This window comes from Polypterus senegalus, chromosome 13 (genome assembly GCF_016835505.1).
Source record: "Polypterus senegalus isolate Bchr_013 chromosome 13, ASM1683550v1, whole genome shotgun sequence".
Taxonomy (NCBI): Eukaryota; Metazoa; Chordata; class Cladistia; order Polypteriformes; family Polypteridae; genus Polypterus; species Polypterus senegalus.
This window is the reverse complement of record NC_053166.1, coordinates 50890608-50906583: the sequence shown is the minus strand read 5'-3', so window position 1 is coordinate 50906583 and position 15976 is coordinate 50890608. Positions and strand designations below refer to the sequence as shown.

The 15976-nt window shown below is 37.6% G+C and overlaps 1 protein-coding gene across 2 annotated transcripts in view; it reads right to left on the bottom strand.

The window, feature by feature from the left end:
- sh3pxd2b (SH3 and PX domains 2B) overlaps window positions 1-15976 on the bottom strand; it is a 148199-nt gene that overhangs the window by 10468 nt on the left and 121755 nt on the right. For both annotated transcript variants that reach the window (XM_039776147.1, XM_039776149.1), the window contains 5 exons: window positions 14797-14898; window positions 9295-9412; window positions 4953-5164; window positions 2072-2121; window positions 651-776 (listed from right to left, as the gene is read on the bottom strand). In XM_039776147.1, coding sequence (XP_039632081.1) covers window positions 651-776; window positions 2072-2121; window positions 4953-5164; window positions 9295-9412; window positions 14797-14898 — 608 coding nt within the window. The remainder of the gene's footprint in view (window positions 1-650; window positions 777-2071; window positions 2122-4952; window positions 5165-9294; window positions 9413-14796; window positions 14899-15976) is intronic.

Genomic DNA, 15976 nt, shown 5'->3' with positions numbered 1-15976 from the left:
TTTAAGCTTTTTTTTTTTTTTTTACAATCAAGAGAAAAGATACTATGACATAAGTGTACTTTGACTGTAGTGTCACTCTAAAAGACAATTTTTCAACCAAAGATGATAAAATCTGAAAACAACCTGCTTTGCCTTTAGCAAAAAGGAACAAAAAACAGCCTGCTATCAGAATAATGTTATGTTTAACTATGTATCAGCCACCTAATTATTGTAGAAGATGAACATTTTTAATTTAGATTTTTTTTAATAAAATGACAAAGAGCATCTAAAAGTGTTGGTGAGGTCCTACGTCTTTCTGGAAGAACGGGACCAAAACTTAAACTTCATTAAGCTTTTACTTGTAGCTGGATTTTTACTGATCATGTGGGTCTGATACTAGTGGATTTTCTGTACAAATGAAGTTAAATTTGCAGAATGACTCCTATATTAGACTTCTTACGTTTTCAAAGAATGAAAATTAAAGCTAAAATTAAAATTGGGTGTTGTAAATAAAACTTAACTTTCTACCATGTGCAGTTCATGAAAGAATAAACCAATGTGAGTTAAGAAAAGATTCAATTTAAAGTTCAGTTTTCTGGGTAGACAGAATGTTGCTGTATCAAATTCTGTTTTTTTTTTTTTTAATTCCACACAAGTAAATCTTAACTTACCTCCACCTTTACACCTGCTTGAAAGCTGATGCCATCAGGAATGGTCGTCTGGAAATCTGCAATTGTGTAATACTCTTCTTCAACTTGCGGGGGTGTGGGAGGCTTAGGTAGATTGAGGCCACGTGGCTATAAATAAAACAAGTCATTGAACACACAGTTTCCTAAGAATGTACCTCTCCTTTCTTAATCATCAATATAGTTTACATAAAATGTAAAACCTTGCTTTAAAATATTAATAGTTTTTTTAACAATTGACTGGTATATAAAAACAATTTAAGTACAATTCAGTAATTTCTAACATTATAGTAATAATCAGAAAAGCTGAAAGAGTAATTACTGGCTTATAAAGACTCCAGATGACCTCTGGGTTTTTAGGAAATGGAAAGGCGCTTTAATCTGAGGTGGCACTGTGGCGCAGTGGTAGTGCTGCTGCCTCGCAGTACAGAGAACTAGGTTCGTTTCCCAGGTCCTTCCTGCGTGGAGTTTGGATGTTCTCCCCGATGCTGGGGGTATCGGTGGTGATGCAAATGCTTCTCAAATAATCAAAAGTCTCCTTCCAAAGCTTGGAGAAAAGCTTTGACTAGTATAAAGTAGCTAAACCCAGCTTTGGTATGCACATTCTGTTTATTGAACAGTATCGCTCAATTATTTATTTATTTATTTATATGGAAAAGTTTTACTGAAATGTATTTTACCTTAACCAATAATGTTGTAATATTCTTAAACATATGGCAGCATGATGGCACAATAGTTAATGCTGACATGTCATAGCTCCAGTAGATTGTGATCACATCCTGATCCAGTCATTCATTGCCTGGAGTTTTTCTAGGTTTCCTCTGTTTCTATGTGTTTTTTCTAGGTAATCTGCTTCTCTTTTCACTTGCCAAAGATGTGCTTGTTAGTTACTTTCTGTAGTTACTGTAAATTGGCTCAGTATTAGGGGATAAGGAAGTGTACATGAGCATGCCATGTAATGGGCTGGTGCCCTATTCAGGTTTGGTTTCTGCCCTGCATCCGAAGATGCCAGGTTAAGCTCTGGCTCCTATGACCTTGAATTGGGCAAAGTACAGTAGGTGTACAGTACATAAGGGATGGACATCTTTAATATTGTTAAATAATAAATACTGATGTCTGCATATGTTTAATTAAATAAAAGTGGCACCTTCTAATACTGAGATGCTATAATCCCTTTTACTAAATGAATGAAAGCAGATGATGGGTAGCTTCTTGTCAGCCAAGTGGGTAATTTGAAAAGAAGCAGCAGGCTGCCCAGGAGTTAGATTCTTAACTCATTATGGTTTCAGTATTCAATGACTATTTGATTCATAAGACAACCACAAAAAAGTTGAGATAAAGATTGAAAATAAACAAAAAAATAGTAAATGTGGTGAACATTTCACGGCGAATTTACTTATACTCACTATTGTAAGGTCCCGCCGAGGTGGGGGCCGCTGCCTAGCATCAGGGGACTCTGAAAAGACAAGAAACCACAGAATGTGACACTCTGACATATAGTATCACTAATGCAATGCTGACTGAATGCAATTTCCAGCACTAATTTTACCTTTTGAAATTAAATTTAAGGTACAGTACAGTGGTATGACTACCTAATGAATTCTAAGGCCTGGTATGATTCCTGGTTGGGTCACTGCTTCCTCTCTTTTTACATGTAGTTTCTCCTTACCCTGCTTTTGTGGCATAAGCCATTGATGTGCAGTTTAAAGTAATGAGAGACTTTTCTTCATTTTTATTTCTGTTTGTTTTGTCAGATAGGAGATTTTAAAAACTCAACTTGGGATTCATATGTGCAGCTATCAGCAACACCTGGTGTTAAGTTATTTTAAGCTCTGGCTTGCTTAGTTTGCTATTATGGATTCAGTCTGTTCTGGTGTTACACTTGCTCTGGACCTCAGTGACAAAAGTGAGCCACCAGGTGGCACTGTTCGTAAACATAACTGTGGTAAAAAGGGAAAACTCCTCCAAAGGTACCCAGAGAGTCAAAATCTTGGGTTCCAAAGTAGCGTCTCTTCTTGACAAAATGGAATGTGTGTGCAAAAATGTTGTTGTGATTAGATCAAGGGTGTGGAATTGTATAAAGAACAAACAAACACTTCCATATTGAGCTTTATATTTGAGATTGAGTTTTGAAGACATTTATTTATAGAGTTTCAAATGAGGGGCTTCAGATGCCTTCCAGTAAAAGTTATGCTTGTAATGATAGTGATTTGTTGATTGAATGAATGTAAATGCAAACTGCAGAATGACAGATTTCTCAGAATCTGATCTTTGAAGAGGTGGTAGTGGTAGGAGAGGCAGATCATGTGTGTTCATAGTAGTGGGCATTAATACCTAGGATGCTATTCTGTAGCGATGTCACTGGCTGTGCTCCTAGACTGAGCAGAGAACAGAACAGTTGCACCTCCATTTCCCAGATGGCAGGTGGCATTGTGCCCATGATGGAGGTCATGTGTTCCTCACATGTTACTATCTGTAACACAGAGGAATCACTTCAGTTACTGTATATCTGTCATCTATACAGGAATACATACTGTAAAGTGGTGCCTGACTGTTAAGTGGTTGGCAAACGCAAGAACACTACTAGACAGCTTAAAACCACACTGTAAGTCTCCAAGAAAGACAGAACATCAGACTGACAGAGGAAGATATCTTGCTGTTACCAGTGTGGTTAATAAAGGCTCTGTAGGTTTGCTAAATGCCCAGAAAAGCAAAAGGCTGGGGTGCTGAGAGGGCATGGATAAGAAGAAGAGAGATTTGCAACTTCAGTGGAGTTGTACAACATTCCCCTAGAAGTTACATTACACCAGCATAACCCTTACTTTTTAGTGTGAGACAGAGAGACCTGAGAAAGCAGGCAAGAGTTTGTGTGACCCCTTGGTCAATAAAAAACAGTAAATAGCCACTGATTGGGGCTGCTGGGACCATATTGTCCATTCAAGAGCCTGAATGCGAGGAACTAGCAGGAAGACGGTACTCTCCTGCTTTTCAGGGAATGGGCAGCATAAAAGTTGCTCCCAATTGGGAATGCAGTCCAGAGAGTGCCGGAAAGTCCCACACTATTAAGGATACCTGAGGATTCAGAGTTGCAGGGACCCCAAGGTTCACTGGAGGGGGCAAAAGCCTAATGACTCTTGAAAAAAGATAGAATAGCCACTGACCCTGAAAGTGCTATGATTCTGTTTTCTTCTTTAATATTTTATAGATTTATTTAGCATTAATTTCATATTCTTTGTGTCTTTTCGAATATGGAAAATGTAAGGTTTATTGTGAGCAAAGTACAGTCATTAAAATTGTTAAAAAATATTTTATGTCTTATCACAACACCATTTTGTTACCTCAATTTTTGACTTGTGACCTTGCGAGTTTGAGCTTGTTTATGGTTGCTAGCCATGTTGCTATGCTGGACAACTGGAGGTCATGAGCCGTCATGTCACTGGACAGATGGTATAAAAGTTACTGGTCATGCACGTCCTGGATATCTGAGATTGGTCAAGAACCAAAAAAAAACTTTCTGAGCGTCTGTATAAATATAGTTTTCTTGGTTTCACAATATCCAGGCAGCAAAGCAGGAGCAAATTCTGAACTGCGTGCACTCATGCACACATCAGCATCACCAATGTGCTCGGAAGTATTGCATTATTAATGGCCATCGCAAAGTTCTTTGTGTATGTTCTTGGTAGACATCATTTCTGCCTGGGCTTTTTCCATCTCTGTCTCAGTAAATGTAAGCTTTGTCACTGCATAGATGGATTATTGTGTAAATATTCACTGTTAAATGTCTCTTTATAAACCTGCATAAACAGCACATTACTATAACTAATTAATTACAAATACAGTTAAGAGAATTAATTTGTTTACACATGCACATTTTAATGTTTTTAGATGGAGTACATGGAGGCAAACTGATTTGTTTGGGGTCACACAGTGGGTCAGCAATATAGTTTTCTTGGTTTCACAATTTGGGCTATGATAGTTTGTCTACTTCTTTGTTTAGTGATTTGGCTGCAACAATATATTCGTGCTTTAAATGACTCTTGTTTTGTGACTTTTGTTTCTTCTCTTGATCCCTACTTAAAAAATATCTCTGCCTTTTCTCTGTTAAGAAGTGAATCCATTACATGGCTGAAAGCGACCTAGGGAGAGAGTTTATAGCCATTTTGTGGTCTGAGGTGTACTGAGTCTAGGAAATTTAAAAAGTGCATGCATTTACAATAAATGGAAGGGACGAGAAGTAAAATCAGATGGTTGTAAATATGGAGAAAATAAAATTGCCTTAGAGCTTACTGTGTTTTGTATCAAAAAATGAAGATTTGACGTCTTTCTGGTTGTCTGTTCCCTCTTTCTCTCTTCCATCTTTGCAAGCACCACTTTGCTTAAAGAAGCCCTCAAGGTCATTAGAGCTTGCATGAGCAGATGATCCTGAAGCCAGCTTTTGAGACAGGATGTCAGTTTTCTTTAGGTATGAGGCTGGGGCCCAGCCCTCCAGGCCTTGGTACCTGCAAAACAACACAGTGATACAGCATTCAGCCAGCACGGCAAGTATTCATAGTGGCAATGAATTCATTCAGAAACATAATTCAAAGGAGCACCATACAGTGACAGGGCTGAAGGTTGAAATTCTAATTATATAGACTTTTCTGTGTTATTTTGTGAATTGTTTGAAAATCTGTATCTAATGTTAAAAAGGCAATGAAATGAAATCAATACTCTTGGCCAGAAATCAAAAAACAGGACTGGTAACAAGAACTTAACAAAGGCCTGTTTTTGGTTTTAAAGACACTTTCAAAACATTAGTGCAATGTGGGATATTAAAATAACTTCACTTTGAGCCAGTCAGAAGTATCTTAAGTAAGATGTATTTCTCTTGATATTGCATAGTTCAATATATTGCCTGTGAATCCTTCATATTCATAAGTAATTTTACCAGCATATCAAATGCCACATTGCTCAGAAATGAAGATACTTTACTAATGCTTTATAAGTGCCATTGACGCCAAAACAAGCCTTTTTAAGTCTTATTACATAAGTGAGAAATTAATGCATTTTTACAGTACCTAAAGTGTTACCACAGAACTTAGTTATTCCAAACTTACAACATACAATGACTCAATTCTAAATGAACAGAAATGAAAAATATTTTTGTCCTCTATGGGCGGATATATATTGGTGTGACAGGCCAGAGGCTTGCTGGTTGAATAGACGCAGTAACTCTGTTGCTCAGCATGTGTGTGAAGAGGGTGTGTGTCTTTAGTTTTTATAATACAGTAGATAAATATTTTGACCATAAAAGTACACCTTAGGCCAGGACTTCACTGGATGTAGGGCCTTATGGAGATTCAGTGTATTAGGCCTGGCAGACTTTCTGGAATGATTGGTAGGGCATTGGAAAACCTTTAGCCGGGCTGTACAGTCTCAACTACTGTATGACACTAAGTAAGACACTTAACCAACCAGTGAACAGAAATACTGAGACTATCACAATGAGCATGTAAAGTGCTAGAGATAATTGCATGCTATTTCTAATTCATTATATACGTTAATGTTTGTTATAATTAAAGAAAGTTCCAGTGGATGATCAGTTGTGTGAAGGACTGATATACTAAGTACATTTCTACAAATTACTCTTCACAGCAAAGTTTTTCATTCAGTAACCATTCTCTTTATTTTAATATTCAGTATAAAGAGTTTATTGTAAAAATATTTTGAAATTAAAGTTTGCATGAGCATTTTCAGCATATATATTTTATTCATATTTGACTGGACTTTTGTATTGCCATAGTCCATTCATTTATGTATTTCATCTGCTTACTCCGGTTTTGGGTTAAGGGGCTCAGAGCCCACAAAATATCCAGGCAGCAAAGCAGGAGCAAATTCTAAACTGAGTGCACTCATGCACACATCAGCATCACCAATGTGCTCGGAAGTATTGCATTATTAATGGCCATCGCAAAGTTCTTTGTGTATGTTCTTGGTAGACATCATTTCTGCCTGGGCTTTTTCCATCTCTGTCTCAGTAAATGTAAGCTTTGTCACTGCATAGATGGATTATTGTGTCAATATTCACTGTTAAATGTCTCTTTATAAACCTGCATAAACAGCACATTACTATAACTAATTAATTACAAATACAGTTAAGAGAATTAATTTGTTTACACATGCACATTTTAATGTTTTTAGATGGAGTACATGGAGGCAAACTGATTTGTTTGGGGTCACACAGTGGGTCAGCAACCTCAGGGTTTAGACTGTAATTCATTAGATATTAGAATACATTGCCTAGATGTGAAGGGAAAACCATAGTACCCACAGAAAATACCACACAATAGCAGAGAAAAACGTGAAAAATACACACAGACTAAAGACTAAGCCTGTATGTGAATCCAGGACACTGCTGAAGTGAAACAGAAGTGCTAACCACTGTGTAATTCTGATGTTGTTTAACATTAAAATGTTAAATTTGTTTTAAAGATTCTTACATATGCATTAAAAATTAAAACATCTTACTTTCATAAGTTTTCACCCCCAGTTGAGCCCATCTTCGATAGGGGTACCTCTCACAGAACTGATTTCATATCTGTTTTAGGATAGGTCTACTTGCATTGGAAATATTAACAGTGGGATTAACAGTGGGATGTTCAGGCTTCCATAAGCCATGAGTTACACTGCAGGTTAACAGTAATTTTCACCTCCTGGCACAAGATGAAATGAATTGAAGTCTGAGCTTTTACTGGGCTGCTCCAGGACACTAACATTTTTGATTTAAGCAAATCCAGCAAAGCCTTAAATGATTTGGGCCCTTTCTGTTCTTGTAAAGCACAGGTCTGTTGCAAGCTCTTAAAATGATACTTTGCTGCATCCATTTTGCCTTCACTTAACTACTTAAGGGCCTGGTACAGAGAAGGTAGGGACGTTTCCACAGCTCCATATAATAGTATGTCAAGCCTTCATTTCATCAGACTAATCCTTTTCCACTTTGTCTCTGTCCCCCACGTACCTTGAATAGCTGACATGTTGATGTGGACTTTTTCTACAATGGCCTAGACTGTTTATCCAGTTTATTCCAGGTTCCTGCAGTTGGCATTCTGAGATTGCTTTAGTGTTGCCACAAGCCTCTGGTTAGTTGCAGTGACCAGTGCCATTCTTATCTGGTTCCTTACTTCTGAAGTATGTATTATTTAACACATTAAATCGTCTCTTATTTTCTGCATGCTATGCTTTGTGAGCTTTTACTGCTTTGCTAATTTTCCTAAACCCACAACAAATTTTAATAACAGACATATGTATGACTACATATGGTTGAGTATGTGAAGCACATTTCCACTCCATTCTCCAACAATGTTCAGTGTGGTGCCTTGCTGTACATCCTCAGCTACCTTTTATTAATGTACTGCAATTTCTGCCAAAATTTGTCCACTTTTGCAAATTGGGGGTGCATCTGTAAATGGATCTGAATCTGGTGATGAATGGATTAAATTTTATAATTTGTCTCCCTACAAAGAGGAATATCTTGGCAGTTTATTAAAAAAAAAAAGAAGTTTCTTACCAGTAAACATTTTGAAATAATTTGTAGAAGCCTTTCAGATCTATCACAAAGAACTCTGGTAGTAAACCAAAACTGATTGTGCTCCTTCTTCTTCTGAACTCACTTTTTGATTTGCAGAATTGCAAGGGGACATATTCTATCTTGGCAGCATCAGATGCAAGAGAGGAGCCAGCCTTTGGTGGAACAGCAGTCCATTACAAGGCAGTGTCACACACAAACATCCACAGTCAGTCACAAAGGGCCAGTATATCCATCCATTCAATTTGTAACCCACTTTTTTTTTCCCACGCAATGTGGGAAAACACCATGAGAAGATGCTAACATTCACTCACACTGGGCCAATTTAGAGTAGTGCAGTAATCTAAGCTATACATCCATCCATCCATTTTCCAACCCGCTGAATCCGAATAGGGTCACGGGGGTCTGCTGGAGCCAATCCCAGCCAGCACAGGGCACAAGGCAGGAACCAATCCTGGGCAGGGTGCCAACCCACCGCAGGACACACACAAACACACCCACCCACACACCAAGCACACACTAGGGCCAATTTAGAATCACCAATCCACCTAACCTGCATGTCTTCGGATTGTGGGAGGAAACCGAGCGCCGGAGGAAACCCACGCAGACACGGGAGAACATGCAAACTCCACGCAGGGAGGACCCGGGAAGTGAACCCGGGTCTCCTAACTGCAAGGCAGCAGCGCTACCACTGTGCCACCGTGCCGCCCCTAAGCTATACAGTATGTCTGAAATCTGACAGAAAAGTAGTATGCACACAGAAAATCTGAACGAACATGAGGAGAAGGTGCAAAATGCAAACAGGGTAGAGAATGGTATAATAGTATTATCACACATGAATGAAAATTACATTTTACAGTACATATTTTGTTAAAAGCAAAATGAACTATGTGAAAAAGTCTGCGAGTACTGTATTTTTTTTTTTTTTACAGAGGCAGGTGGTGATTCTGAAGTTAACTTGTAACCAGTTCTCCTTAAAGAGAGACTGGTTGGCCATTACCTTCCAGAATCAGGTTTAATCTCTTGATATCAGAGTAGCAAGTTAGGCCGTCCATTTCAACATACCTGATTTTCCACCAGCCTTCTAGGTTCTTCTGTATAACTTCGACTGTTGCTCCCTTGACCAAATTAATCTCATCTTTATCTCTGGCTGTGTAGGGGTAGACAACTGTATATTTCTCATCTGAAAACATTAGAGAATGTTAAAAGTTACACACTGTTAAAGACTTAAAATGCTCTCAATTTCTACAATATTGTGTTGGAATGTGGGATTCTCATGGCGTAACATTTTACTTTTAGGAATAGTTACTCTCTCACCACCTCTAAGAATCAATCAATGTATTCGTAGTTGCCTTCTGCTCAGTTTTATTGATAGTGAAAACAGTAACTCATTCATAATGACTTGGCTGACTAAGTATTTTTCATGACAGAAATTTATGTTCCTTTCATTACCTTTTGAACTAAAGGCTAACAAATACAAATAGATTCACTTGTTTTGTAGTTCAACTGTGCAAACTGAAACAAATCTTCTACACGCAAGAATATCTGCAAGCCCCACTGGTCAGCAGCACTGAAATCAACAGGTACATTGTTTGCAAAGGGAGAGTAAGGTGGGTTAATGTCACTATAAACACATTGTACAGACCCCAGTGTAGGTGTGAATGTGGCCCTGTAGTAAGTCTAGGTTGTTTTCATTTTTGTTATTGATTAAAGCCATGCTGTTGAAGTTGAGACTGAATACACCGTGCTTAGCATAGCTAGGTGAAGCTTATGGTGGGTATACTGGTACACTATACTGTGCCCTACTCTGCACACCTGAGTGATGCCCCAAGTTGTATGAATAGATATAAACTGAACAGTAAAGATGTAGATCACATTACTTGTGTTTATAAGCTTAATACTCTCAACTTATCCTGCATGCTATCATTTATGAATTTGTTCAAAATGTCTGGAAACATTGGTCTACATCAGGCAGGTCCAGACAGTAAACACGAGAAGGAATGTCTAGCAAAGCACAGTCAAGAGTTCAATCTCTGCTTTGCTGTGATACCTCTTTAAATATCAGTTTTCTAAGAAGTCACAGAGCTAATCTATATACATAAAAGCCAAATACCACTGACACATTCATCACAAAATCTCCCGAACCATGAGGACTTGGGACTTGAAATCTGGAATCTAGGTTATCCTTGGCCCATAGGTGCTCGCCAAGAAATGGTTTTAAAAATTTTGTGGTCCAAGCGCGTTCTGTCTGTATGTCTGTCCGCTTTTCACAAGAGAACTACTTAACAGATATAGATCTGGTTGTTTTCTATAATTTGCTTGAACTTTCTGGTTGATTTTGCGACTTCTCTCATCATGCTAAGTACCATAATTCGCTTGCGGAACCGATGTATTAATGCAAATCCAAGAGAGTGGCTGTGGGTCGAGAGCAGGGGGGTGGAGCCTTCCTCATTCACTCGCCAGCCTCTGTACAAGTTGGCCTACATCTTACCACGTGTTGGTGTGCACCTTGCCTCCACCTCGCTAGCGATACCTGTTTATTCAACATACATTATCATCTACAGATTGTTAAGAAGTAACGCTTTTGAGAGAGAGATCAGAGCTACGTGTAGCTGCTGATTGCCAGAGATATCACGGCCATGTGCTTTTCTCCCCACGCGGGGAATGCTCTCCCGTCAGAGCTGAACATGATCAGATATAGTGGCGTTGTCTATTAATTTTTAAAGTTTGTCCTGTTTCGTTACTAGGTGGGCGCAGCAACAGGGTACAGCTAGTAATATATATGGATATGTTTAACCGGTGAAATAGCTAAAAGTTTCTCTACATCATTATCACTCTTCACTATATTGATTATTGCTCAGTCCAGTCCACAGTGGATCATCATTGCTCTTCTGACCTCACAGTTATTACCCAGACTCCACACAAACAAAGCACGAGAGAGATGTGATTAAAATAATGATTTTCATAACTGATCTTTACAAACAATATGGTCATACAGATCACTAATTGGTATCAAAGGAAATAGTAAAAAAAAAAAATAAATCAAATAGGTCAATATCCAAAATTGGTCAAATTGCCAAAAAACATTGTCACAATGTATGATGCAGGTCAAAAACACAACGATGTAAAAAATTACACAAGCAAAACTGAATGACAGAGAAGGTCAGGAGCCCATTTAAATTCATCATTAAATGAGGTAAAAATGACTATTAGGTAATGTTACTTGCCAGGCAAAGCTGTGGCTAATAATAAACAACACACAATAGGCATCATCAAGGTTGTGGTAATCAGCAAATTTTAGTAAAAAATAGTAAATTTCAAAAGCAAAGGACTACACTCTTTAAGAAGAAATAATGAAGTACAGTTCATCTTTGGAGATCATGTCACAGTCCACTTGGCTGTTACATCTCACCTGGCGGCACCACATCCATGTTACTAACTTTAAACTCCGCACATTTACTGGTATCACTATCGGGATAAAAGGAAATGTGTCACAACTTTATAATACTTTGCTGCTTACTTGCTGTTTTTTTCGGTTTCTGGTTTTGTGCATTTTGAATATTGATTACTGCTTAATAGTTTTTGGAGGTCCCTTTCTGTTGTTTATACATAAATGTTGGGAGAAAAAAAACTTCTTCAACTTGTGAGTCAAAAAAGCTACTGAAATATTTTGCTCCAAAACAGTCCTTAATGTATGGATGACTTTTCTCGGTGCAGCAAAACATTTTAGGTCTGAAAGCAAATATAAAACTAATATCAGTTTGTCTCCATTTTCGTGTAAAAAAAATATGAGAACAATTGGAAGAAACTGTAAACTGTCTTTAGAGTTTCTGTGTGGCAGCATGGGTACAGCCAGTACTGCCTGTGTGTTCTTCTGTGATTGTGTACCTTGTAAAGGGCTTCTGACTAATAGACACAAGTCATCCAAGCTGTACATTGATTTATTGAATAATAAATTACTGTCATGTTTGAATTTTAAAAAACAAACACAGCAATATATTGATTGCTTCATTCATGATTTATTCATTATATAACCTTCTTTTTGTTGGCTGGGGAATGAAGATGTCCATTCTAATTTATATGACATAAGCACTCAACTATTTTGAGTAAAGACACCACAAGCATAATTTGTTTCAAGGTCATATGGTAAAAAAATAAGGGCTGTCTAACATATGAGAGGTGCAGTTTAGCTTGCAAGACATTTGGGCAGGGAAGGGACATCACATTAAATATGCACCACACATTTGGCATGCAGGAGAAATGGCAATACGTGCAGTGGTAAATAATTAGCATGCAGGCGAAATATTGCCTCCACCTTGGCCACAGCCTGTGGCGAAAAGATCTCCAAGAGTCCTGCGCCGACCCACATGCCTTGGAAAAGACCAGTATTTCCGAGGAACTGGCCACACAGTGAGAAGTGGAAGGTAAGCAGAAAGGAAACCAAAAGTAAATTAATGCCCTCTGTGACCGAAGTCCATAAAGAAGTCACTAAGTTTTTCTCCTCTATAAAGAAGAAACTTTTATTTATTTAAATTTTTTCTGCACAGTTTACTGGGAATTGTGCTTTATTTTTGGAGACTCACCAACAGTTATTTTAATATTTAATACAGCCCATCCATCCATTTACTCAACGTACTTGATCTAATTTAGCATCATAGGAGGCTGCCAGTAACAGTGAACGTGTAGCCAGTCCATCGCAGTGCATACTTCTACTTTTTCATTATGATTATTATTATTTTATATTCACTGAGACTGTCATCCAAGGTGACTTAGTGACTTGAAAGATTAGGAGAAGGTTTTGTGTCAATTTTTAGAGTGGGACCAGTGGCAGGTTAATCGACTTGTTGAGGGTCATAAAGTGGGTTGGGGGAAGTGAACATCAAACTTGTAATTCTTCATATAAATTGCAGTGTGTTATCCATTACAAAAAACTAACTGCCAAACTGGTCAATTTAGATTTTCAGACTAAGCTAAGACACAAGTCCCTGGGATGAGGATAGAGAAGTAAATAAAAACCCAAGAGACACAGGGTGAATACGCAGACTCCACACAGACAGTGAGAGCATTCTCAGAATGAGGCCCAGTCTTACAGAGCTGCAAGGCACCAGTGCTAAACACTGTGCCATCCTAAACAGATACTGTACATCTTTAAAATTCACAACTTCAAGGATTAAAATTCTAAATTCATGACAATTAAAATAAAAAGCATGGTTTATTTTTTTTTTTAAATAGGCTAAGATTCCATAGTTATGGTGAACCTGCACCATATAAAATACATAATAACAATAATTAGAGGACCTTCAACAAAACTGTAATATATTTAGAAAAAAATGTATCCGATTCACCTACTACTCAGCAAATTAGTAGTCTAAACAAGTGAGGAGTGATATAAACAATAACTTTCATCAAAATACATTTATACAGTAATCAGTTTGTTTACACAAACAGTATACATTTTAGCACCTTAACTAGCCCCAAATATACAAACAGGTACTGAAGTTTATACTTTCTCTGGATTATATCATAATTTCACAACAGCGGCATTTTTTCACATAAATGATGTAAAGCATTTTAGATTTGTTAATTCAGAGTTAAAGAAACAACACATTGGAATAATAATAATAAAGCAGAAAGCAAATGTGTTTGCCTTTTTACACAACATTCTTACAGTTTATTGCATACACACAGTAGATGAAAGTTGTATTGTTGTATATGTAAGTTAACGGGGGCTTTACTTACATTAAACATTATAACTTTATAAAACCTTTATAACTATATGAAAACTTTATAAAATAGTCATTAACATTTTCCCACAGCCCTCCTCTGGATAAGCGTGTTTGGTAAATGGATGTATGGATGGATCGATGGTCGCTATCTTTTCAGTGCAACTATTATGAAATGAAAACAATATACCTAAACTTTAAATAGGAAACAAATACAACTTAAATTGTTAGGTAGAATGCCCAGAGGGGACTGGGCGGTCTCATGATCTGGAATCCCTACAGATTTTATTTTTTCTCCAGCCGTCTGGAGTTTTTGTTTTTTCTGTCCCCCCTGGCCATTGAACCTTACTCTTATTCGATGTTAATGTTGATTTATTTTGTTTTATAATTGTGTCTTTCATTTTTCTATTCTTTAATATGTAAAGCACTTTGAGCTACTGTTTGTATGAAAATGTGCTATATAAATAAATGTTGTTGTTGTTGTAAATTAGAATAAACAATTTTACAGGCCATACTTACCTGGCTTATACACATTTGCATCATTTATACTAAAACATATGCATATTCACTTTCTAACTTTGTGCTTTGTAAAAGATGTGCACTCTTTAAGCCGTGTACTTGGCAGAATCTATTATGCCTACTTAAAAAGCTGTTGGCTGGCTTCATCATAGAAATTCCAAAATTTATGTAATTGTATTTGGACTGTTCAGCTTTAATATTTCAGTTTTCTACCGAGTTATCCCTAACCACCTTTTACTGGCCCAGTCTATGAAATGTTCATAACCAGTTGGATTACAGACTGTTTAACATATGTGACATACTATATGTGAAGACCTAAACCTACCTTCATCAGCTGGCATTGAAAAGTCATCTGGATCATCCTGAGCCTCAAGACAGGTAGCTGGTACCCAACCTTGTTCATCATCAGAGCTCACAAACCACCAACCTATTAAAAAAAAAAAAGGTACAAACATTTCACAATGCATGGAGCTTAATATTTATAGCATGTGTATTAAGAGCAGGCAATAAGATTAATATTTCCTTGCAGAAATGAGTGTCTTGTGATAAATAGAATAAAGTTTAACTAATTGATTAAGTGCCTACAACTCTGAAATATATTAATGGATGGATGGATGACTGAGAAACCAATGATACATTATTGTTTCCCTAGTACAGATATGGTAAAGAAGAGTTCATACCTACTGACATTTGGCTTAAACTTATTTAAGTATATAGAAGCCTCTTTTGGCTGTGGTGTTTCCACATTTTTCACCATCAGCATACATCTCACTATGATGTATTTCAGCGTGTCTTGTAAGATCCACCTGCGATTTGATTTTATGGATTACAGAAGAATCTGTCTTCCTTAATTTACTTAATTATATTAAACCATATATATACAGCTTTGCCTAGAAGTGTGAGCTATGAGAAAACATCTTTATCTTTTCCTGCATATTATATGTACTATGTAAGAGACAGGGTTTAGAACAGATGTCTGATTTATTTTGTGTTTCCTTAAACCTTTGTTTTCAGTAAATACTGCATTTTTTCTCATCTTAAAAAGCTACTGTGAAGGTTGCAGAACAGAGGTTAGGAGTACACACTCATACAGTGCATTGCTGCACCCACCACATGACAGATCAAATTAGGATCCCACATTAGGACCCAAGTGCAGCCATGCAATGGGTGACATCTCAGCACCACACTAGTTCAGATGGAAAGGAACAGTGTGAGGTTTTTTATGGTGGCTGGAGTGCCAATGTGCAGAACAGATGCTCCTAAAATTACTGTAAAGTTCTACAATAACATCCATCCATCCATTTTCTAACCCGCTGAATCCGAATACAGGGTCACGGGGGTCTGCTGGAGCCAATCCCAGCCAACACAGGGCACAAGGCAGGAACCAATCCTGGGCAGGGTGCCAACCCACCGCAGGACACACACAAACACACCCACACACCAAGCACACACTAGGGCCAATTTAGAATCACCAATCCACCTAACCTGCATGTCTTTGGATTGTG